We start from the raw sequence: 25,585 nt of genomic DNA on the forward strand, positions 1-25,585 counted from the left end.
AGTTACTAATAACATCAGCCACACAAAACTGTTGTGAAGACTAAAACAAATAATTAAGTAAAAACATAAAAAACCTAGTAGTGGCTTAGTAACTGCTGACTGCTTTGCTTATTAAGCAGTTTGAATTTTAACCCCAGGCTATGTGAGGCCACTAGACATCTCTAAACACAGACATGTTATGATAAACGCATCTGGCATTTTAGGAAACACTGTATGACTTGGAGGAAATTGAGCATAATGGTTAAGAGCATGAACTTTGGGATCTAACCAATTTGTCTGAATCCCAGCTCTACCACTTATTAGCCTGGATGACACTGAAGAAATCATTTAACATTTTCAAGCCTCAGTTTCACCATCTATCAAGTGGAATAATAATTATTTCATAGGGTTATTGTAAGCATTAAATAGAATACATACAAAGTGCTTAGCTCAGTTTACGGCACATAAGAGGTACCCAATAAATGGTAGTTATATTACTATGTATTAAATGGTAGTCAAGGAGACCAGTTCAGTACACTAATCTAAACAACAGAATATGAAGGCTTAGCAGGGAGCAAGAATAGGAGGAACATCGTGAAGGTCAATAGCAGTGATTCTCAAAGTGTGGTCTCCAGACCAGCAGCATCACCTAAGAACCTGTCAGAACTACAAATTTTAGGGCCCCATCCTAGACTCACTGAAGCAGAAATTCTAAGGGTAGAGCTCTGCAAACTACTTTAATAAGCTCTCCAAAAGATTTTGATGGATGCTAAAGTTTGAGAACCACTGGTCTAAAGAATCAGTCTTCAACATGGACCACCTAGTAAATAGGCACTGAGGGTCTTTTATTACAAGAAGAAAGGTCTATCAGTGATTGCACACACCATCTCTCAATTGTGATCTCTGCTTCCAAGACTACTCCATTTAGCAAACCTCCCTAAGTAGTAGCACCTCCCAGTGTCAATAGCTCAGAAAAGACAGCAGTACTCTCTGCTACCATCAGGCCACCCGGCCTCAATGTGAAGGTTTTCTTGACCTATTGTGGGCCCTACCTGGGGGAGCTGGCCTTCAGGAACCCCATCTCGGTAGAAGATGATGCGGGTAGGCTTGAAGCGGGTGGACTTGTAGAACTGGATGAGCAGCTCACGTACCATGTAGGATAAGTCTTCAATGATCTCCTGCCGTGGTCGCTGCACCCGCACAGTAGCACAGTAACGGCTGGGGTGGGCATCCATACTGCCTACCACCTGATAACCAAAGAGGCAGGATCAGCTCCCAGAACCTCCACCCTCCCAACCCTGTTAGGTTCTGGGTTTGGGGAAAGGCCTCTTAGCAAAACAACTATGCAACTGAATGAGGTTTTTTGGATTCAATAAGCCCTGGTTCAATCTCTGTTCTATCACACACGTGGAAGTTACTTAACCCACGTGATCTTCTTGTTCCTCCTCTGAAATGGAGATAAGAATACCACCTAGTTGCAGTGCTGTTGTAGCACATATAAGTCATCTTGTCCAGGGCCTAACCCACAGTGGGTACTTGATAAGTTTGATTTCCCTACTCCTTGCAGAGGGGCACGTGAAGGTGTGGCACTACTAGCTCAAAGAGTGACCTCATTCAAATACAAGTTTATCTTGCGTTCAATTCAAGTGCTCATCTACCCTAGGAACCATAGTGAAGAGTGTCCTTGTGGGTGGTGGGAATAACATCATTTTCTAAGGGGACAATAGCCAAAGCCTACTAGGATGGATGGCCACAAGGAAATTAAAGATAAGCATAGTATAGGGTTCCCCACATTTACTGAGATAGGCCCAGTCTGCCTAGAGAAACTTGAGGGTTGAAGAAAGAGAAGTGGGAAAGAAGGCCTGGTCCCTTTAGCCAATTCAGAAGTCCCTATGAGACAGGGAGCAAAGATGTCAGGAGAGGGATTGGAGAGCTATCTAATCTACTAGGTGGATCAGGGGTAGGGAGGGGGAAGAGTAAAGGACAATCGCAGCAACTAAGGAACTCCCTTAAAAGGGATTTCAGAGAAGAGATATGTTCCTTCCCATATTCCAAAAGTGGGCAGAGAGAGAGAGAGAGGGAAACTCGAACACAGAACAAAAGTGATGGAGACAGGGCCAAGTCTCTGGCCACAGCCTACACTCTCACTGCTCTCTCTCTGAAAAGAAAATGCCATGCAGAGTTAGTTTTATTAAGAAACCAAGGGAGTGGTTAATGGGGATGATCAGCTGAAATAAAAAGATCTTGTGAAGGGTCAAGCACCAGAGCTGAGGGAAGGAAATCATGTGTAGTCTTGGGGGCTCAGAGCTAAGAGAAGAACCTTATGAAGAAGGTGGAAAGTATCACTCACTGCTGTGATAGAAGGTTTTTTCCCATCCCCTGCTGGGGGGTGTGTAACATCTGCTCCCAGGAATATCACTGGTTGTTGAAAGACAGCAGAGCTAAACAAGGAAGAGAAAACAAATGGTGAGGAGTTGGGTCTTCTCTTCCTGGCATCATCTAGCACCCACTTTGGTCCTCTCTCCCTTGTGTGTGATTCACTTGGCCTGGACAGGGTCCTATCTTTTCATCAATCACCAGTATGGTACCTTGCTTGACAAGGGCAAGTGGGCAATAGAGTTCATACCGTTGGTGTGGAACTAGGATGTTGTTAATGCCACCAAGTTTGACATTGATCTTCAGGCAAAGGTTGGACAGAGTCTGAGGCGAGGTCTTGACCACATTCTTCACTTGCACACACTGTGTAGCCATTCCCAAGAGTGTATCTCCAACACGTTTCACTTCAGCTATGAGCAGGGAGAGAACTGATTAGTGCATTCAACAAATATTTACTGAATGCCTCCTAGATGCCAGGAAGTGTATGAGGTGCTAGGGAACACAATGATGACCAGAAACACACAGGGTCCCTGCTCTTAATAGTGCTTACTATCCAGTGACTAATTTTAAAAATCATGGAAAGTATAACAATGATAAATGCTACAACAGAAAACTTCATGGAGCTGTGAGAGCATATAACGTGGGGGTAATAACCTAGTCAGGAAAGGATTCTTGAGTAAGTAATGAGTGAACTGAAATCTAAAGGTAGAAGAGAACTTAGAAGGGAGAGGGAATATGGGAAAGAGCATTCCAGGCAGAGGGAAGAGCGTGCAAAAATGTACTCTGATAGGAGAAAGCAACATATATTTGAGAAACTGAAAGGCCAAAGTAACTACAAAGGAGAATAAAGGAACCATAGTGTGAGAGAAAGAATGTGGTCATTAGACCCATCTAGGGAAGAAATGAGGGTAGCTTAAGAAGGCAGCTGTCAAGATGGAAAGGAACAGATTCAAGAGACTATATACGTAAGGGAAAACAATTTTTATGGATAACCTCTGAGTTTCTAGATTTTTGTAATAGAACAGATAGATCATAAGTTCTTTTTGAGACATTTTGAGTTTGAAGTGTTTTTTTGTCATCCCAGTGAGGATATCCATCACGCAACTGAGTATAGTAGTTGGAAGTTCAGGGGTAGTCTGAAATCTGAAATGGAGATGTAAATTTATGCGATATTTAGGTACAGGCAGTAATTGAAAACATGATCTTGAGATCACCAAGGAAGAGAACAGAATGAAAGGAGAAGAGGGCTTGGACCTGTATCTTTGAACTCACCATACTTGCAGAACAGGAAGAAGATGAGTCTGCAAAGGACAAAAATTCAGAGAACCAAGAGAAAGATCAAGACAGTATTATTATATCATGGATGCCAGGGAAGAAAGAGTGTTTCAAGAAGGAGCAAGTGTTCAACTAAGTCAAATGCTGCCAAGAGATTGGTAAAATGAGGACCAGAATTTTGTGATAGTGAGGCAAAAATTAATGTATAGAGGCAAAAACTGTTCTTGGTAATACAAAGTACCAAGGAGGAGATGTAGGATCAATGAACGGTATGATATGTTTTCAATGGGATAGATTTGAGAATGTTTAAAAAGCTAAAGGGATCATTTCTACTTTCAAGAGATAAAGTTAGAGGCAAACCAGTGTCTCTGCACATAACATTCAGAAAAGCCAAATAAAATATAGAAATCATCTTTTTGTAGGCAGCAGAGAAGTGCTAAGACAACAAGAACTGGAAGAGTTAACACTGCAGAGAGGGAGAGAATCTCACAGAGGTGAGCCATCTGCTGCAGCTGCTTTTGCCCTGGGTACATGTGTTGATTCTAGGTGTGGGCAGGAGGCTGAGATTCTAGGCTTTGCACCAAAAGAGGAACCACTGCCAAGGGACAGAGAAAGCAACAGTTTCTGGCGAACACAGGCTAGTTCTAAATGTGAAAGGTTAAAAAAAAACATTTAAAAGAAAACACAGACTAGTATCTTCATGACCTTGGGATTTCCTAAACAGGACTCAGAAAGTACTAGCCATAAAGGAAAAATATTGATAAATAGGACTACATTAAAATTTTAAATTTCTGTTCAACAAAAGAACCCATTAAGAAAGTAAAAAGGCAAGCCACAGATATGTATAATACATATAAATTTAAATAAAGGAATTATAAAGAACATCTATAAATCAGTAAGAGAAAGGTAGTGAAGCCAGTAACAAAAGGAAAAGACTTGAGCAGGCACTTCTCAAAAGAGGCTCGTGAAACAGCCAATAGAAGTATAAAAAGATACTCAACTTTATCAATCACCAGAGAATTTAAATTAAAAGCAAAATGCAGTATAACTAAACACCCATAAGAAAGGCTAAAATGAAAGCGACAACACCAAGTTTGGTAAGATTATAAATAACTACAACTCTCATTTGCTGCTGTTGGAAGTATACATTTGTACACTTAAAATCCCTCCTAGTTACACACCCAATAGAAATGGGCATATATGTTCAAAGGACATGTACAAGAATGTTCAATGAAGCATTATTTATAATAGTAAAAACTGGAACCAACCCAAATATGTCCATTAACAGTAGAATGTATAAATACATGTAAATTGTGTTATTATCATATAATGGAAAAATTGTAGCAAACTACAACTAAACAAACATGGATAAATCTTACAAACATAATGTTGAGTGAAAGAAGCCAGACACAAAAAAAGGAACATCGTATATGACTCCATTTATATAAAGTTCAAAGACAGTCAAAACTAATCTATGGTGTTAGAAGCCAAAATAATAGTGGTTAACACTGATGGGGAGTTGTAGTGATTGGTAGCCTGGGATTGTGGTAATGTTCTACTATCAGAACTAGGTACTGGTTACCTTGCTAAGACATTTTGTGAGAATTAATTGACTCAACACAAAAGACCTCTATATGTATACTGTACTTCAATAAAAAGTTTACATTAAAAAAATTGTACCAGTTTAGTGGAGAGGAAGGAGTTAAAAATACTAAGGACAGGGTGAGGTACGGTAGCAGATTAGAACTGGACAAATGTGACACTATCCTTTTACACTCTCAGGGCAATCACAATGCATGTGGACCTTGCTTTGACCATCACATGGCCTACCAGGAAGGAGGATGAAGGATCTTTAAAAGAATCTGACTGTTCCTCTTATCTGCAGGCTTAATTCCTAGGCAATGCCCCCATTACCTAAGTGGTATTCAATATAATCAAAGAACAGCATGTAAGTGGAAGGAACCCAAGGTCCTAATCAAGGTATGAGACTGGAGAGAGGTATAACATGACTGAGCCCAGGGAAGGGAAAATTTTCTGAGTAAGCACTGACTTCTCCAAGCATGACGCACTATACTCCACATGCAGGCCAAAAACACTGGATTCTCCCTTTATGGAGGAAACCAGAAACATGGATAATTATTCAAGGCAGTTCTCCTAAAAAGCATCCGATAAATCAATAAGAAAAAGGTAATGAAGCCAATAAAAAAACGAAAAGACTTGAGCAGGCACTTCTCAAAAGAGGCTAGTGAAAACAGCCAATAGAAATAGAAAAAGACACCCCACTTTATCAATCACAAGGGACACCAATTTATGGCCCAAGAGAGACATGGACTGGAGGTGAACCAACTTCCATAAGTACTGAGTATCATGTGAGTACAAGGCTCTACCTTGGGTATATATGTGCAGAGGGAAGAAGGTTTCAGAGCAGAATCAGATCCACTCCATGCTCAAAACAATATCAAGCAAGACCGTAATTGATCAGCAGCCTGATACAATTTCTAGAGGAATCCAAAAAGAGACGAGTTAATCCTGTAGGTAGGATGACAAGAGAAAGCTTCCAAGAATAAGTACATTTAAACTAGGACTTGAAGGATAGAGAAGAATTTTAAGGGCAAGGTGGGGGATAAAAAGAGTATTTAGATATTCTAGGCAAAGGCAAATGATGTAAGCAAAACCAGAGACTAGACAGCAGAGACAAGGAATGAGCATTTAGAGCATCTACTATGTCACAGGCACTGTGTTAGATGCTGCCTTTTATGTAATTAATTAATGTGGCTGAGAAAGGTTAGATAATTTGCCTAAGACAGTAAACTGGCATAGCCAGGATTAAAATCCAGTTCTATCTAATTCCAGAACAAGTCATCTTTCTGGTATGTGTGGCAAAGGGAACAGTACCTGAAGCTGAAAAGGTTAAACTAAGATCAGAGCCCTAAAAAACTTTTATTTTGTGAATGGGGGCTAATGAAGGTTTCTTGGGTTTTTTTGAGAGTACAATCACAAGAAGTCTCATCCAGTAACCTATACAAGAAAGATTTAAGAAGAAATGTTAGAACTAAATTGAGAAGAGTGGGTGGAGAGCAGGGAATACATCTTAATACTGTAAAAAAGAGCATTAGAGGTGAGGCAAAGAGAAGACAGACTGTCCCCAAAGTCTGGATGAAGGTACCCAGAAGCAACTGTGATGCCAACACAGAAGAGAAAAGTAAAGAGAAGGACTTACTGGTAGACAGAGGAGACAAGCTACTAAAGAGATGGTTCACCAAAACACTTTGTAAGAGCAGAGAGCACATCTGTTTTATCCACCAATGTATTCAGGATCTAGCAGTGTTTCTCTTCACACACAGTAGGTGATCAATAAACTCTTGTGGAAGGGAGATAGGTCAAAGGGAGAGATCGAAACTGCAGAGAGGTCAAGGGTGGAATCAAGATTTTAATAATACAATATAATATACAGTAAAAATAGTTGGTGACTGAAACAACTGAAATGGATGAGAATTTCACTAGAATGAAAAGGCAGAGAGGGCAGAGTACAGAAATCTGGAAAATGCCAGGCATTCCTGGTAATGACAAAAACAATTAAGGAGAGACTGGAGAAAATATCAAGAAGTCAAGAGGAGAAAGGTCATTGGTGACCCTCTGCAGAGGAGGTTTAGGAGAATGGCAGAGGTAAAATAAATGAAAAAGGCTAAGGAGTAAGTGGCTCGTGAGGAAGTGGGGGTAGAAAATGTAGAGAACTCATTTAAAAACGTTGATGAAGAAAATAGGAAGAAAAAAGCTAAAGGGGATGGCATGACTGTGGTAATGTGCTCTAGGGTGGGGAATCTAAAGATGTTTGAGGGTTCAAGGGTCCCAAAGGTAAAAGGATGGAATAGAAACAAGAGCACACGTGGGTTGAGTAAGATAAAAGGAGAGACACCTCTTCCTTTGAAGAGGAGAGGTGGAGAAGGAAAAAAAGAGTAAGAGAAAAGCACTGAGTCAGAGATGTATATAGTCATTCTCATTCTTAAAAAAGAGGAAAAGAGAGGGAAGGCTTCTCAAAAAGTCTACATCATTCCCAGCAGTGGAACACCAACAGAACCACCACAAATTCTGCTTGGGTGTGCTGCCCTATGTCCTGACAGACAACGCACTCCTAAGGATAGGAATCTGGACTGACCCATCTCTGTATCCGGCTCAGCTTAGCCTGGCATACACACCAGCACACAGAGGACCCCAGTAAATGTTACTGGGAAGAACTGTGAGCAGGTAAACAGGACCAGAGATGACTAACTGGCTCATATAGGCTAATATTTCTCCTCTAAGAAGAGCACTGACACTAAGGAACAGCTCTGGCTAGAGCCAAGAATCCACACTGAGTCGTCCCTAGGATCTTCCAGGGAGCTACCCTAAGAAGAGTCCTATCATCGTAATCACTGTCCCAACAGAACTGTACCATACACTGGCGTCTTCCCTGGCAGGATGACGATAATGAGCTGCAGCCCTGAGTAGGTGTTCTTGAGATGCCGGAACATGGGCTCCACGCTGTCTGCCCCCTGCGCATATTTGCAGAAGCAAGGCTGGCCCTGGATGGGCATCCCTGCATCCTTGGAAATCTTCCGCAGCTGGTCTGTGAAGTTCCTGTAGCACAAGTATGGTCATGACAGGAGGCAGGTAAGTCCCACTTTAATACCTCTAACCAAATGCCTCCATCTTAGGTGCCTAGCACTATGACAGGCACCGACAGATTATAAGATGAATGAGACATCATCACATCTAGTGTAAAAAGCACATTTACAGTTGGATAGGACAAGATAGAGCTTGCTAAGTGTTCAATGGTATGAGCAGAGAGCTGAGGGAGCCCAGAGAAGGGACCTGTGGGAATTCTCAAAGTCCCCCACGTTGTCCCGTTCAAGCAGCTGGTTCCTATGTTTCAAGTCTACAGCAATAGGAAGATGCCCAAGAGGAAGGCCTCTTGGCTCAAATTAAAATAAATAAGGTTCCAACAGTGATCAGAGCACAGGAGATGCTCAGAAAAAAATGAGCTCCCTCCTCCCCTACTGGTTCTTTGAAGCCTGAGAGCAAGTAATTAAACAAGCTTCTTTCTTTTGGCTCTAGAGCTTTACCCTAGGAAAGGAAGACAAAGCTGGAAGAGAGGGTTCACATGCAATAGATTAAAAAAAAAATCGAGCTACATAAATATAATGACAGACTGAAAGGAGCAGCAGGAAATTCAATTGTGAAAGTCCTGCGTTTAGATTAAAAGCAACAATGTACAAATAGAGAATAAAAGCAATTGTTTAGGGGATGTTATTATATAGCATATAAATATCAATAAGATGGATTCAAAGCCTATACAGTGAGGAAATAAATTTTTTACTTATTAGTTAAAAAGAAAAAAACCCCATAAGATTAATACAGTACAACACTGTTGTATAAAATTTTAAATCACTTATATACATATAGGTACATAAAATACATAAATTGGGTAGGAAGGTTATAATAATTCATGACAGTGACTGCATCAGAAAGGAGGAACGGGACTAGAATGGAGGATATAAAGGAATGTCAAATTTATCTTTAATATTTTATTTACTTTTTAAAAAGGATAAAATAAATATGACAATACTCTGGATGATGGACACATGGATGTTTCCCATATTATTCTAATTTAAAAATTTTTTTCAAATAAACATTAGAATAAAAAATATAACCTATTATTTCATGTAAATAAGAGCCAGGGCTCTGAGGGAAAACTAACAGTGTTTCTTCCATTTCTCTGCTTTGTATACAACTACAGTATAGCTATTTAAAAAGCCAATGTGTTACCAGATTCCATGAATAAGTGGGTCTCTACTTCAAGGAAAGCGGTTTTCCCTATCTTCTATTACCAGATCACACTTGGGATATTATGTCCAGTGCTGGGGGCCACAAAGTGTTTATAGAACTCTAGGATGGAGAAAGTCTTAAAATCCTGTCCTAAAAGTGATACAGTTGAGGTAACAGGGCTTCTTTAGCCAGAAGAAAATTCTGAGGGTTGACTCCAGGACTCCCTTATACCTCCCCAATTACCAATTTCTCCACCTCATCTCTTCCCCCTTTTGTCTCAGTGGAAAGGGTGGCTTTTCCTGTGCTTTGGATCCCATTCCCTCATACACATGTAGGAACTTTGTTCTATTTCCATTCTAGTTTCTCTGGGTTCTATTCTCTGGGTTCTGGCCTCTGTTCACTATGCACATTCTCCCTGGACAATCTCATCCACTGCCACAGCTGAAAACTCTCAAATCTTAATCTTTAGCCCAGAACCATACATGCAACTGGGTACCCTGACCCAGGTGTACAAGTCACATTTTTACTCCCTGAATCTAGGGATCATTGCAAGAAGGGGTTGTCTGATGAACTGACTCCTTCCAACTCTGAGATTCTAGGTTTATCAGTTTCTGTACCCCAAAATATCCAAAACAACAAATTGCTTCTCAAAAGAATGGGACAGGGGAAGGACACGGGAATGAGAGAGAAACACACCAAGAGTGGAGCTACCAACAATGTGACACAAAGGCAGAGCGCTGAGAGCCTTTCTAATATTGGTTAAGGACCAGCCCTCCAAAGCCTGGCCAAGGCTAAGAGCAGCCTGGCCTAAATGGGGCTAAAATCCCAAGAACCCAGGAAAGGAGACAAGAGGAACACATTTAAGAGAAACTATAATTGTGCGGAAGTAGTTATGTATCTGTGAGGGGAGAAGGAGGGCCAGAGTCTCCATATTCATCAGGGGCTGCTGTAACTAATTCTTATGAAAATCCCAAGGCCAGCTGAACCCACCAGGGCACCCATCTCTACTAATTCTCATCACTGCCCAAAGTGGTCAGCTCCACTGATTCTTTCTCAGCCCCAGAGCGCACTGACCTTACTCCAGATCCAGAGGGAAAAAAAAAGCTACCACTTCAAAAGACTGCAGGAACACTGAACTGTACACTTTAAATGGGTAAATTTTGTGGTATTTGAAAAATATCTCAATAAAGCTGTTTAAAATAAAGAAGACTGCAGGGGAAGGGTTGGTGACTTCTTCACTTACTTACTTACTCATTCAAGACCATTACTCCCCTAACCTGTTCCTTTAAACCATTTGGCTATATCACTTTCTTCATCGCTATCATCTACTCCCAGCCACTCAGCCACAGGTGGCTCAGAGGCCCTTACAATTCATGTTCACCTAGTTCAGGTCACTTGGACCCGACTGAACAAATTCTGTGCACAGGAAAGGACAGCTCAGAGTACCAGCTGAACTTTTATTTCCAATTAGGAATATAAGCTTTGAAACCTCAGAACTGATTTGATCCCAATCTGACACTTTCTTGATATGCAAACCTTGTACAAGTTACTTAACCTCATTGAGCCTCAGTCTCCTGAAAATGGAAATACCACCACCTACTCACTGTGAAGACGAAATAAGAGAACATAAAATTAGGTACAATGTTGGCACAAACATTATAGTCATCACTACTACTGTTTACCACCCGTGTTAATAATTATAACAATAAAATAATTCAGGTCTCCCTTAGGAGATTCATGTCCTGAAATCATCATCTCTGACACAGATATGGCTCCTTATCAAGACTCCTGACCACAGATGGACAGAAAAGAAGCAGGCAGAAGTGTGAGCCAGACAGCACAGGTGGGGAGAGTCAAGACTCAGAAAGAACAGACTACAGATCAAATCGTGGCCCCCTGGGAGTAGAGGAAGTTAGGCAGCTCTAGGGTCCTTCCCACCCTTCCATCCATACACCCAACCTCCTTACTTGAGCACTTCTTCTCGACACTGTTTTTGGGGTGCGAAGCAGGCAATGGCCCAGACTTTGATCTCAATTCCATTGTAGAACTGTTTCCCCCGCATGTCCCAGACACCCTGATTGGGTGTGGCAATGGCCCGGTTCTGGGGATAGGCAAAGGGGGAGTCCAGGTGAGCCTCAGTAGAGCCAGGTGGGTAGGGGAGCAAAAGCCACTGGCTATATAACCCAACCTCCCCCCACATGTCCCAGAGATGTTGTCTGGCCCTGACCCTGCTCACCCGGCCGCCGTACTGCAAGATGGGCGCCGGCAGCACTCGCCCTGTCACCTCCGTCATGTCATCCTTCACCTTGATCCCAAATTCCTGGATGTAGGGATCCAGGTTGTAGCTGGCATTCTTCATCTGTAAGACAAAAGAAGGGGATCTCAGGAGAGCAGTAGCTTGGCAATACTGCTCACCCTCCAGGTCCCAAGCAGAAAGCCCTGAAGAACAGCTGAGGCTGGCAAGAAATAGCCCTAAAAAGGGGGTTGGGGGGAAGTGGAAGATGAGGTAAGTGGGAATAGATAACATAGGGAAGTAATATAGGAGAGAAAAAGAGATAGGAAACAAAGTAGCTACAGGGTCAAGAAGCAAGAGCAGTCCTATGGAGTTCCAGGTAACAAATCCAGACTTTTGTTTTCCTAAGGGTCCTGCCAGGGCAGAAAGGCATCTATGCTACCAGGGACTCCCATGACTGAGCAACCAAGCATACGTTTCTCTGCATCCTCACTGACCAGGCGGCTGATCTCCTCTTGTCTGTCTGGGGCCGATCTAGCTGTAGCCTTTATCATGGTTGAAGTCTGGTTGTCAGTCAGCTTCTTAATGCAGCGCTGCCCAGCTACAATGTTACAGACCTAAGGAAACAAGAATATGCACAGCTGGCTTGAGTATAGTTCACCCTATACCCGGAGCCCCATAGTAAGGGAAGAGGACTTGGCTGTCAGTCCTAGAAACGGACTAGAAAATCCCTTGTCCATAGACAGTTAAGTTAGAAAATATCCACGTGCAATACAAAAGGTAATACAGCCACTTTGTGATTAAGGGCTTAGGATCCAGAGGCAGATCTGGGCTCAGGGCTCATATATTAAATAGGGAGAACAGTAACAATCTCCTAGGACTGTCTGGAGACTAAATTAAATAAAGCACTTAAAGAACCAAGTGCAGTTCTGAACATTGTAAACACTCAGTAAGTTGTAGCATAAATTATTATTTACCAAAGGACCCAGTCTAGAGCTCTTCTTAATACTAAAAAAACGCAATACACACAAACTGGATGCCTAGGTAGTAGACAGCTCTCCAACGGTAGCAGGCAGTCAGTCGTTCCACACTGCAACACACCAGGAGAACTGGCAGTGACTCTTTAACTCTTGAGGCCGAGCCTACAGATGATCACTGAGCCCTTGGACTACAGAAATCACTGTCTGCTGACTGACAGTGTGCTCTGTTGGTGTGAGGAACATCCTGCCACATGGTTCCTCTGTACTGGGCCCAAGAGAACACAATGGAGATCAGAAAAGGCTTTCTAGTGATATATAAGACTTTCATTGCCCAATATACTATATTCAGGAAGCAGTGAACAGGAAGCCTTTTGGCAAAGTAGAGAGAACTCAAGAACACGTGAGTTTGAAGTCCAGCTTTGCCAATTCTAGAAGATGCTACCTTGGGCAGGACTCTTAACCACTCTTAAGACTCTGCTTCTTTAATTTTAGCCACCGGAAAAAGCACTGGCTGTCTCTTGAAGCTGTAGTGAGGATTTAGATGAAATGAAATGTAAAACTTGTTCCCATAGGGCCAATACACTAAGTACTGCTTCTCTGCCTAACTTCCAGAGTTCATGCTGAACAATGGTAGGGAAAACCAGGACAAGGTCACCTGCCCTTAAACTCTGTACCTCAAAGAATGAGTCAATTCCCTTAATGAAAATCCAGAATTGTTAAAATTTGTGAGGTTGCTCTCTTGAAGGTAACAAAGTTGTAGAACTCTTTACGGATAATTTCAACTACAGAATCAACACTGGAAAAAAGACTAAAGCAGGGATGTAGAGAAACTGGACCCCTTGTGCATTGCTGGTGGGAAGGTAAAATGGTACAGCTGCTGTGGAAAACAGTAGGGTGATTCCTCAAAAAATTAAACACAGAATTACCATATGATCCAGTAATTCCACTTCTGGGTATGTACTCAAAAGAAATGAAAGCAGGGACTAGAACAAATATTTGTATGCCTATATTCATAGAAGCATTATTCATAATAGCTAGAAGGTGAAAGCAACCCAAGTGTCCATCAATGAATGAACAGATAAACAAAATGTGGTATATACACACATCAAAATATTATTCAGCCTTAAAAAGGAAGGGAATTCTGACGTATGCTACAATATAGATGAACCCTGAAGACATTATGTTAAGTGAAATAGGCCACTTTAAAAAAGGCCATATATTATATAATTCCATTTATATGAAATGTCCAGAATAGGCAAATCCACAGAGACAGAAGTAGATCAGTGGTTAGTAGGGTCTGGTGAGGAGGGCAGAAGGAATGGTAAGTGACTATTAATGGGTATGGGCTTACTTCTGGGGGCGATGAAAATGTTTTAGAATCAGACAACGGTAATGGTTGCGCAACTCTGTGAATTAACTAAAACCCACTGAATTGTACATTTTAAGAAGGTGAGTTTTATGGAATATGAATTATATCTCAATAAAGCAATTCTAAAAAAAAAAACTATCACCTACAATAGCCTATGTGATTTGACCCCGTACCTCTCTCCAAAATCATCTCCTACTACTTCTCCCCTCATACGCTACATACCAGCCACTAAGCCTTCTGTCTCTCTAAGAAGATCCAAGCTCCCTACTGCTTTAGAGCCTTTGTACTCACTATTAAACTCTTGCCTGGAAGGCTCTTCCTTCAGGTTGTAAAAGGTTGGTTCTATCTCATAATTTGGGACTCAGCTCAAATGTCTCCTAAAAGAAGCCTTCCCTGATGGTCCAGTGGTTAAGATTCCACACTCACGCAGGTTCGATCCCTGGTTGGGGAAGTTCCACATGCCGTCAGTGTGGCCAAAAAGAAAAAAAAAAAAAAAAAGAAGCCTTCTCTGACCACAATGACTAAAGTGAATCTCCAACCCGCTCCACCCTTATGACTATCCCCTTAACCTGTTTTATTATTCTTATAGCACTTACCACCAACTGAAACTATCTTATTTATCAATTTATTATCTATCTCCCCCTTCTAGATTATAAGCTCCATGACAGCAGGGACCTTATCTGTCTTGTTAATCTCTGCTTTCCCCACACCTAAGAGCGTATGACTCATAGTAGGAGTTCAATAAATATTTGTTAAATAAACAAGCAACAGTAAAAAAATCAAAATACATAAGTTATTCACCTTGGAAACTATTGTTTAAACAGAAGTAATGTCAATTTGCTAACAAATCTCAGCTTGCAGTAGATATTATCCAAAGCCTATCTACTTAGCTGTAATTGCCGTTAAAGGCTTCTGTTTACATCTCAGAGAACATACTGTCTTCATCCCACTTTCTGTGCATCAGCAGCTATTACTAAGTCAGAGTTCTTGGGCTTTGGGATCTCTTCTCCCCTCAGCCTAATTTCCTCTAGTTAGTTCTGAAATCCCAAAAGCTCACAGAAGGCTTAAGTTTTGGTCCCAGCTATCTGACTCCTGCTGCTAGAACAGAGTAAGACGGTAATCTAGGCTAGTGCTTTTCCAACTAAAATGTTCTTATGAATCCTCTTTAGATTCTGTTAAAAGAGATACTGATTCAGTAGGTCTAGGTGGAACCTGAGATTCTGCATTTCAAACAAGCTCTCAGGTAATACCTGTGCTCTTGGTCCACTGACCACACTTTGAGCAGCACTGGACTAGACAATGAAGCAGTCAGAGATAGTTTCTCATTAGACATTTTGGCTAGTGTATAGAAAACCAAATACAGGCCAGTGGTTCTCCATTTGCATTCTATGACTTAATGCAAATGACTTAAGAGCATTACTATTCTTTCTTTAATTGCAGAATTTCAAAGGTCTGCTGAAGTATAAAAATATGACAAATCTTGGAGCGAAAACTTTTTCAAAAGGAACACATTGGGTTTCCCTCGTGGTGCAGTGGTTAAGAATCTGATGCCTGCCAATACAGGGGACACGGGTTCGAGCCCTGGTCTGGGAAGATCCCACATGCTGCGGAGCAACTAAGCCCATGCGCCACAACTACTGAGCCTGCACTCTAGAGCCCGCGAGCCACTACTGAGCCCGCGAGCCACAACTACTGAGCCTGTGCACCTAGAGCCTGTGCTCCTCAGGAAGAGAAGCCACTACAGTGAGAAGACCGCGCACCACAACGAAGAGTAGCCCCCGCTTGCCACAACTAGAGAAAGCCCGCACACAGCAACGAAGACCCAATGCAGCCAAACATAAATTAATTAATTTTTTTTAAAAAAAGGAACACATTGATCACTGGGGATACAGGATTCACGTTACAGGTAACATTCATGTCCATTTTCTGTAAAATAAAGTATACTTGTATCTTTAGGTCATCTAGATCCCCAGCTCCAGACAAGGGAAAGAGAAATTAAGAGGACATGAGTGTAGATATCTGAAATCTCTGTCCTGAATGAACTAATTACTTATTAAACAGTAAATACAGCTTTCGCCTCTGCCTGGCAGTCCTGAAAGAATACGAGAGCAGGATGCGGGATAAGTAAAGAGCTCAGCAGTTAAGAGTGAGGCCTACATTTCACAGAATGACCTCCCAGAACATCAATTTTCCAAACCTAAAAATGATGAGAGACTACAAATGGAAGAACAGACCTCTGATGATCAGTGTGCAGGTACCATGTTTGTTCCCCAGCCAGGCCATTTACTTGGCAGTCTCACCTCTAGGGGCAGGTAGGTATGCTTTTGTTCCTGGCCAACTTGCAGGCAGGGCAGGTGGGGATACTTGAGCTGAAGGTTATATTTCTGCTTGAAATACTGTGCCACTGTGCACTCCACAGTCTGTCCACTCTCCAGCTGCAAGGGAAACCTGTTTGGGGGAAGGGAAAGAGGTGTCATAGCCCAGCGTTCAGTAACACCTTTCTAGACCTACAACCATGGGAAGCGCCAGACTTGACTTCATCCCTATCCAACCTCTTTGAGCACTCCCACCACTCATGGGAAAGCAGAGGAAATACAGGGCTCCAAGAGTGAAGCCAAAGATTTGAAAGGCAAGTTCCACAATGGTCAGATGATATCTGACTCATCTGTATTTCTAGTGTTGTGCATGAAGCCTGACACACAGTAGGCACTCATTGTCCAGCACAGTCTGAGGTGAAGAAGGTAGATGGAATCAGTGACAACTTTCCCAAGGGTCTAGCCTAGGATCTCAACTTTCTTTTTCAGGAGGAAGAATAAGTTGAGAGAGATCCTAACATTTATAGAACTGAGAAAGAAGCCAGAGAAAGACACCTGCTCTCTAGTAAACGCCCAAGAAGGAAAGGTGGAGACCAAGAAGGTAAAAATGGTAGGAAGAGTATCAATGGATCTGGGAAGGTTAGGGGAGGGATGCCAAATTCCCACAGCTTATCTTCAAAAACAGGGCTCATCCTCAGGGCCAGGTGTGAGTGCAGAGAAAGTGAACAGAGTATGTTGAAATATCGGCCCTCTTCCACCAACAGTATGGCTTAGCAGCCCTGTCAACTTACGTCTGATGGCTGGCAGGGCGGCGGGTAACATTACACACGCGGTATTTCCTCTTCATCTGTCCACAGTGGGTCACTTCCACCTTCAGGCCTGGGACACACACACTGCTTGTCAGGGTTGGAAAAGGTTGCTCATGTGCCCAGGCTTGGCCTCTCCCCTGAATATATCCCAAGGGGATTTCCTTTTAGGACTAAAGAGAAAGTAGCACTGATTCCCCTCCCCGCCTGGTTGGGTCCTCACCCTTGATCTCCTTGGTGAAGCGCACACGCTGAGAGTCCGTGAGGGGCTTGGGCTGCTCATCTATGTTCCTGATGTCCAGCACCTCACACATGAACTCAATCACTGGCTGCGCCTTGTAGAAGGCAGTGGCTGAGACTGTGGGGACATGGTAGGTAAAGCTCAGCTCAGGTTCTGTCTTCCAGAATAAATGGAAGCACTGCTCTTTACACCCTCTTCTTTATAGGGTATTGGGATGGGGGAGGGGTCCCAGGGCTGTAGGGATTAGACTAGGAGTGTGGTTACAGAGCTGGGAGGGATGAGGCTGGGAGTGTGGTCACTGGATGCAGGGTGCCCCTGGCTCCATAGCTCTCCCCACTCACCATCAATGTTGAGCATCATCTTCCACATGGCAGGGCGCACAGACTGGTGAAAGCCGAACCAGACCTCGCGCCCACCCCCCAGCGGGTGGTAGTAGCCCTCAGGCGGTGAGAAGAAGGAGCGGCCCACAGGGGTGTACCTGGCAGGGACAGGCAGAGAACTGGTCCCTCGGGCACAGGCCCCCACCCTGTGAGGCATCCTGGGCACGGAGGAGCCCTGGCCTGGAAGGCAGGACACCAGGGCTTTAATTCCAGCTCTGATCCTTTACTAGTTGTGTGACTGACCTTGTGCAAGTCTCTCCCCTTTTACTGCCCTGCAGGGACAGATGGGGTGAGGTCCAATGATATGTAAAAGGGACAGGGCCAAAGCTTTAAACCATCTAAATGTATATGCACACTTGCCTGGTATATGGTAGGGCTTCAAAGAATTTTTATTTGAAAGGCACACGGTGGGACCTTAATATATGCTCATTCCCCTCCTCCTCCCACAGCACTTCTGCCACCACTTGTAGCCCAGATACTAACTACACCCAGTACCTCATGGATGCCAGGTGCCTCATGGCCACATCCAGGGCTTGCACAGACTCCAGGGGAACGGGGATCTGGCCACTAACCAAGGCCTCATGCAGCATGCGCCAGCTCACAATGGCTAGCCACTTGATGGAGACCTTGAAGATTCGATCCTTCCCTTCCCCAGGGATTGTCACCTCAAAGTCAACCTTCAGGAAAGAGAAAGGGATGAAAGATTGCTGATGCTGTCCCACGGCCCAATATTCCTTGCCTTGCCCCTATTATCCTTCACCCCATAGATTTCCCAAGAATCTGCTTCTTAAGCTGATAGGGACTCACAATGAAAACTTCAGAGTAAATCCAGCCCCTTAGTCTCCAGCCACCTTGGCTCAGTGTATCTGTCCCTCTCAACCACACTTAGTAGGAAGTCCCTTAGGTCGATTTTAAGTCTCATCTCAGTCTGCTGTTTGGACAGGGACAGACATACAGGAGGCTAAATAAACATCGGCACCTACCCCTCCCTCACCCTAAAACGCATTTTCTCAGCACAAAAGACGAAAGGGATCTCTGGACTGCCAGACTCCAAACAGGCTTAGTTGAGTCCTGTCCCTCCCCAGACCCCTGACACAGGTCCAGCCTGACTCCCAACCTTACCCGTTCATTGCCAATGGGCAGTGCTGTGACAGTGTAAATGTTCTTCTTTCCATCATACACGGGCTTGCGATCACCAAAGATCTGAGGCTTGAAATGCTGGACCATGTATTCCACCACTTCCCTGTGGGGAATGGGAAAGGCCAGTGGAAGCTGAAAGACTACCACTTCAAGCTCTTGGAAGTAATGTAAACTCCAAGCAATGTCCCATCTACTATATTCTGCCCTACCAGCTACTCATCTCTATTCTAAGCAGTGCTTCTCAAGCTTCAACATTCATATGAATCACCTAGAGATCTAAAATGCAGATTCTGATTCAGCAGATTTAGAGCAAAGTCTGAAATTCTACGTTTCTAACACGCTCCCAGGTGATATTTTTGGCCCTCGGATCACCAAGGCTCCAAAGGACCTAAAAGAGTGGTTGTCAGTGACTTCCGAGCAGAGCGGGGAGGCTGAGGGGAGAAGGGCTTAATCTCAGGGTCTGTCCAGAATCAGGAACAAAATCTAGGCTGTTCCAATCCCCAAGCTGATGATCAAGAAAGGGAGATGGGAAGAGACCTGAATTGGAACAGGAATAAAGTGTGGAAGAAGAACCTCATCTCTTCCATCTCTCTGAAATCCTTAGTTCTACCACCATGTTTTCTCTCCATTATCGTCTCTTTCTTGATTTCACTTCCTGTCCTCTGCTACTTAGATTCCAGAGTATCCATCTAGCCTTCAAAATTCCAGTCCATCCAACTATCTGAACCCTTCGCTTTTTAAACCAAAGCTCTTGGGCTTCCCTGGTGGCGCAGTGGTTGAGAGTCCGCCTGCCGATGCAGGGGACACGGGTTCGTGCCCCGGTCTGGGAGGATCCCACATGCCGCGGAGCAGCTGGGCCCGTGAGCCATGGCCGCTGAGCCTGCGCGTCTGGAGCCTGTGCTCCGCAACGGGAGAGGTCACAACAGTGAGAGGCCCGCATACCGCAAAAAAAAAAAAAAAAAAAGTCTAAACCAAAGCTCTTGAATACTATTGGATAAAAAGACTCAAACTATACATTGGAAGCAACTGTAAACACACGGTTTTAATGCCAATTAGGCCTCAGTGCTGCCCAGCAATCTTTTTCATATCTCTGATTGCTTCCATCCTCATAGATTGTGTCAAACCTTCTCCACTACCCCCCAACGACAGAATCCACTCCTACCTCAGATCAAAAAGCATCTTTAATAATTTTGAAAGGAGTAGAACAAAGAAGGCAAGGCCACCCTCAAGTTCCCAGACATATAAACAAATATTTATATACACTTGCCTCTTTTCCTCTTTCTTTCCTCTCACACTTGAAATATCCCTTCCATATACAATTTTTAAACATCTGAAAATATGTTCAACTTCACTCAGCAGAGAAATACAATTTAAAATTAGACCAAGATATAATTCTCTACTTATCAGAATGCCAACAATTAAAAAATCCAATATACTGAATTGGTGCGGATATGGGGGGATACCTTACTGATGGGAGTATAAATTGGTACAACTTACCTTAAAAAAAACTGGCAACATCTCAAAAATTTTAAATGTATTATGCCAGCAATTCCAGCCTAGGAACTTATCCTACAGATACACTTGTATTTGCATGCAAAAATGTATCTATATTAATATTCTACACAGTTTCATTTTTGTAGCAAAAGTTTAGATTCAACCTAAATGTTCTTGAATAGATTTATTAAATAGGTTACAGTATATCCATTCAATGGAATATCTATGAAGCTATGCAAAAGAATGAGACAGATATGTAGGTACTGATATGTATTACTTTCCAAATTATATTGTTCAGCGGAAAAAAGCAAGGTGCAGAGCAGTGTATATAAGATTCTGTATTCTGTGTGCTTTAAAAATGTTCTATAAACATATATGCTTGCATATGTATAGAAAAATATCTCGAAGTGTACTCAAGAATGGTAATAATGAATGCATCTGGGGAAAGGGACTAGGAGACAGGAGGCCAGGGTAATACGAAACATTTTTCATTGCTACTCTTCCTGTAATATTAAAATTTTTTTTTACATTGTGCATATATATATATGTCCTCCTGCCTCAGCAAGGACATCCCACTCATGCCTCTCCTCTCTGTCTTGTATCTTTAACCTCTCCTGCACTAGCTCCTTCTCGGTTTATAAACATACCCATGTCTCATTCTTAAAAACTTTTCATTTATTCATTTCAACAAATAATGAAATGCAGTAGGCACTATACTTGACCCCTATAATCTTCTCTAGCCAACATATTCCCTCTCTCCCCATGCTTCACTATCAAGCTATCTAGAAAAAAGCTATCTGTTCTCACTATCCCTACCACATTACCTTCCATTTATTCCTTAACTCACCGTTAGATTACCAGCCCAACTCCTCTACTGAAACTACTGTGGCAAAAGGTACCAATTGTCTCCTAATAGCCAAATCCAGTGATATTTTTCAACATTTACCTTACTTAGAATCTCTTCCTCGAGAACTTTCTTGAATTTGGTGATATCACCCTCTACTAGTTTTTCTTTTACACCTCTGGATTCTCTTTTAAGGCTGTGAGACTCAGGAAAATAAGGACTACTGGACTTAGTGGCTTAAATGTGCATTACTTACCGGTTGACTCTGCGAGGACACTTATCCGGCTTGATATCCACCTCGTAGTGGTAGACGTCAATCTTAGGGATGTCCACTTCAAAGTAGTTGGCCAGGAGCTTGATTGGTTTCCCCACGGTGCCAATGCCAGGCCGGCGAGGTGCCTGGAACACCTGCTGCAGGGGGGGCAGGTAGGTGCCTGCAGCTACAAGACAGAGAGGCTGGTGAGGGTAGAGTCTGGTAATCTCCTTACCACTCTGATCAGAGAAGGCACAAGGCCTCCTAGAATGGGAGCAGCAAAGTGTAGGAAAAGCCTCTTTCCTGCCTACCCAACCCAACTGAGGGCTTCCACTGGCTGAAACAACCCAGGCTCATTTTTTAAAAACTGTTTCCAGTTAGGAAAATTACCCTTGTTGTCTATCTTAAATTCATCAAATGAGTATGTAATATCTTCCTATTACATGTTAAGTAGACGGGCTAAATCTGGCTCTAGTAACAAAACTCTTTCTTCCCTCTACTAGATGAAGACTCCTTCAGGTATCTAGCAGACCAAGAAAGCCTTATTATCTGTCAGCCAGATGCTCACTTCACTCATCACCATCCTGAACACAAAACAGTATCATCTTAATGCTTCTCTGCACTGCAGGCAGGAGGAAGACCTAAAGAAGGCCAAGTGCTGGGGCGGGGGGATGGGGGGAGGCCACGCAAGGAAGAGGGCAGTGTCTGAGAAAAGATTAAGGCAACCGAATGGCTGAGGATGGAGCAGAAAAGGAGAAAAGGCTAAAAGGACAGATTCTGGAGACTAAGGAAAGGAGAGAGGCTGAAACACAGAGCTGGTGAAGAGGCTGGAACTAGAGGTCACAGCCCAAAAATGCTTGAACTGGGAAGGAGGAAAGGCTGGAGTTAGGGGCTGGGGCAAGATAGTTTAGAGTTGAGAGCCTGGGCAAGAAGCAAGGCTGCAAGTGGGGAGACAATGAAGAAGTTCAAAAGAAGAAAAGGCTAGGGAATGAAGACAGGCTAAATATAGGAGACTGAGGCAAGAGTAAACTAGAGTAGAGGACTTGGGAAGGAGGGGAAGACATTAGCATCCTGGAGAAGACGAGATTACTGCTTCTGGGAAGAAGAATACAAGGTTCTTTCCAGGCCCACAGCTCCTTCTACACAGAGGGCCCAGACAGTAGCAGAAGGGGTTTAAGACAGAGGCAGCCCTTGGGAAAGGGCTAGGGCAGGGCCATCTCCCACTACTTTCTCCTCTATTGCCACCAGTCTGATTGCTGCCCCTGGTTTTATTTTCTAGCTTGAGGGGAAAGGGAAGAAAAGAGGAAACTGCCTAAGAGAACCCTCTGTCAGCATCTACTATTGTCTTTGCCAGCAGAGGACCAGCCCAGGTGGGAGGAAAGAGGGACAAAACAGCCCAGAACCTCCCATTACCAGAGATCTGCTTTCACAGTTGGCGAGGCTGGGGGGATGGGGCATATCCTCAGCCGGGGGGTCAGGAAGAGGTCAGAACCATTCAAGGGAGGGGCATGCTTTCCAGAGCTAAGCTGCTGTGTCTCCTTCTAACCACCTGTCAAGCCTACCCTACTCCATAGACAGGGAAACACAGATGGGAATGGTGGCCCAGCCTGGGGAGAAAAGGCCTTCAGGATTCAGCTACCTGGGGAAGGGAAAGCTTAACTACTAGCACCTGGCCACATACCCCAGAAAGAGCTGAACAGAAATTATACACAAGCCATAGATAAACATATACATCCAAACACATACTTAGACCTGGACAGCGTACCTTCATACACATACCCCTCACCAGCCTAGATTGTGAGTTCTTCAAAGATACGGACTGTATCTGCCTTGGTCACTGCTATATCTCCAGTGCCTGGCATATAGGTGTTCAATATACAGATACTAAATGAATTAACAAACAGATCCATAGACACACCACAAAGAACACACAAGCATACACAGCACACAAACACACAAACACCTGCACACTGCTCAGAAACAATTATAAACCCAGCACAGGACAAACATGACCCTAGTGGAAGTAGCTGGTAAGAGATACCCTTTCCCTCCCCAAGTTCTTACATTCCATTCACCTCCTTAGCCTCCCAGGCTGAATAATTGTTAGGAGCCTTGGGAGAAAGACATCCCCTAGAGCTAGGGGCTGGGTAGAAATGATGGGGGATGGGACAGACACTCTAGCCTCAAAGCTTTCTCTCCCCCAGAAACAGGACTACACACCAGACTTAGCCTTAGGCACCCTCCACTCCTAGGAGGCTTTGGAAAAACAGGGAGCCCCCACCCTCCCCTTCATATCCAAACTAGGGAAGGCAGGAGGAAGAGAGAACCTCTCTCCCACTCCACTCCCCTGCAAGCCTTACAGCAGTACAAAGTTCCTCCCCTAACCCCACCCTGCCCCCAGCTTTTAGTCTGAGAAAGGGAGACACTTCCCTTCAGACCCAGACAGGGACAGACGGCCACTTTGTGATGCAGATGAGGGCCCCAGCACAGAGGACAAAGCTTGGGCCTTGGGGGAAAGGGGCGGGGCCCTTCCCTGCAGACAAAAGCAAGGAGGGAGGGGCTATGAAAAGGACACTCCCCCTCCCCCATCCTCAACCAGCCCTGAGAAGGAAAAGTAACAGAGCTGAAAGGCCTGGCTCAGGGATTCCTTCCCTGCAGTTCTGAGGCCCACATACCTCCCAATAAGCTAACCAAAGACAAACTCAAGGCTGGGTTAGCTGTCCGGTAAGCAAAGAGTAAAAGGCCAATCGTTCCAAAAAGAATTTGTCCACACACTGAGTACACACAAATTATTAAATATCCACACATGTGCTTAACCCATTTATGTTCACACTGGAATGTGATTCAATTCAAAAAATAAAGACGTACTTGTGTCAGGGCCTAGACATTCGTTGGTTCCACAGATAAATCAGACACCACCTCTACCCTCTGGGAGCTCCCAGTCCAGTATATGTGCTTGTGACACACCTGAGCACAGAAGGCACACCTGGCCCAGTGAAGCCAGCAACAATACCTTGCTTTGTGTACATACTGTGTCCTCAAACCTCCAAGAAAATAGTCCGAGCCTAGGAAGGAGACAGTTATGGGATCCCTCCACTCACAGCTTCCAGAATGAATTTCAATTACACCTTTTGATGAGGTAAAGCCTGCCCCATTAGGCTACAGCCAACTCCAGATACCAGGCTCTAGTTCCTTCCCTAGAAGCTATAAATATGTAGCATGAACCAAAAAAGAAGTCAACTTTTTCATCACTCTAGAGACCATTAGGAATTCATCATAATAGATCAGTCTGGTATGGGTGCCAGCTCCCAGCAATCCATCTGGACCTCTGTGACCTCTACTACTCTAGTCCCTGGGTTGCTGCAAGTAGTGTCCAGCCCAGAAAACCAGGAGAGCTCCTGGAATGGAGAAAGGGGCCTAACGGAAGGAAGAAGTCGTTTTCTGAAGTCAGTTGCTCCCTGCATTCCACCTTAAGGTTTACACAGCCTTTACAAGGTTGTTTTTGTCCTGGGGAAAGTAGTCACTAAGTACTTATAGATCACTGAATGGATGACTGAATGAGTCGGCAGGAGCTATTTCCTTAAGGGGATTAGATCTGGTATAAAAGACAAAGATGCTTCAACCAGAAATGAAATTCCTGTCCCAAATGGAAATCTTATTCCCACCCCGAGATCAAATGGAAGGAAGTAGTGAGACAAGACCTAAAGGATTCCCAGGTCCAGACTGCTCCTCCCATCAAACAAGGAAGAGACAGGACACAGGAGGTGCCACCACTACACAACACACAGGGTCTCTGGTCTTCTTGGGACAGCCTTGCCTCAGTTTCTCCTCTATTCTTACCGCCTTTTCTCCTGATTGTAAATAAGGAGAAGTTAAGGCTATCACCTGGGACACCATGGTGAAGGCTATAGACTTCCCCCTATCCCAAACAACTTATTTGTGACAAAAGGCTAGCTTGACGACCTTGGGTCTAATAACATGGCCCTGACAGTTTCTGGGGAGTAGAGAGAGGAAAAAGAAAAGATATCAGTGGGGGACAACAAACATAAAAATATTAAGCTATAGAAAGATTAGGCTGTCGACTCAGGAGACATT

At 43.6% G+C, this 25,585-nt stretch overlaps 1 protein-coding gene across 3 annotated transcripts in view; it reads right to left on the bottom strand.

The window, feature by feature from the left end:
- Positions 1-25,585, bottom strand: part of LOC308613334 (protein argonaute-1) — a 30,533-nt gene that overhangs the window by 3,685 nt on the left and 1,263 nt on the right. The window contains exons 2-15 of one of the 3 annotated variants that reach the window (XM_081226657.1): positions 21,494-21,677; positions 18,882-19,002; positions 18,255-18,436; positions 17,721-17,857; positions 17,362-17,496; positions 17,124-17,211; positions 16,318-16,465; positions 12,166-12,285; positions 11,672-11,794; positions 11,403-11,536; positions 8,063-8,247; positions 2,606-2,765; positions 2,330-2,420; positions 1,032-1,226 (exon numbers count right to left, since the gene is read on the bottom strand). In XM_081226657.1, coding sequence (XP_081082783.1) covers positions 1,032-1,226; positions 2,330-2,420; positions 2,606-2,765; positions 8,063-8,247; positions 11,403-11,536; positions 11,672-11,794; positions 12,166-12,285; positions 16,318-16,465; positions 17,124-17,211; positions 17,362-17,496; positions 17,721-17,857; positions 18,255-18,436; positions 18,882-19,002; positions 21,494-21,677 — 2,003 coding nt within the window. Of the gene's footprint in view, positions 1-1,031; positions 1,227-2,329; positions 2,421-2,605; positions 2,766-8,062; positions 8,248-11,402; positions 11,537-11,662; positions 11,795-12,165; positions 12,286-16,317; positions 16,466-17,123; positions 17,212-17,361; positions 17,497-17,720; positions 17,940-18,254; positions 18,437-18,881; positions 19,003-21,493; positions 21,678-25,585 lie in introns of those variants that run through there. The other 2 variants (XM_081226656.1, XM_081226658.1) reach the window with 2 other exon arrangements.

This window comes from Mesoplodon bidens, assembly GCF_964165515.1.
Source record: "Mesoplodon bidens genome assembly, chromosome: 2".
NCBI classification, from domain to species: Eukaryota; Metazoa; Chordata; class Mammalia; order Artiodactyla; family Ziphiidae; genus Mesoplodon; species Mesoplodon bidens.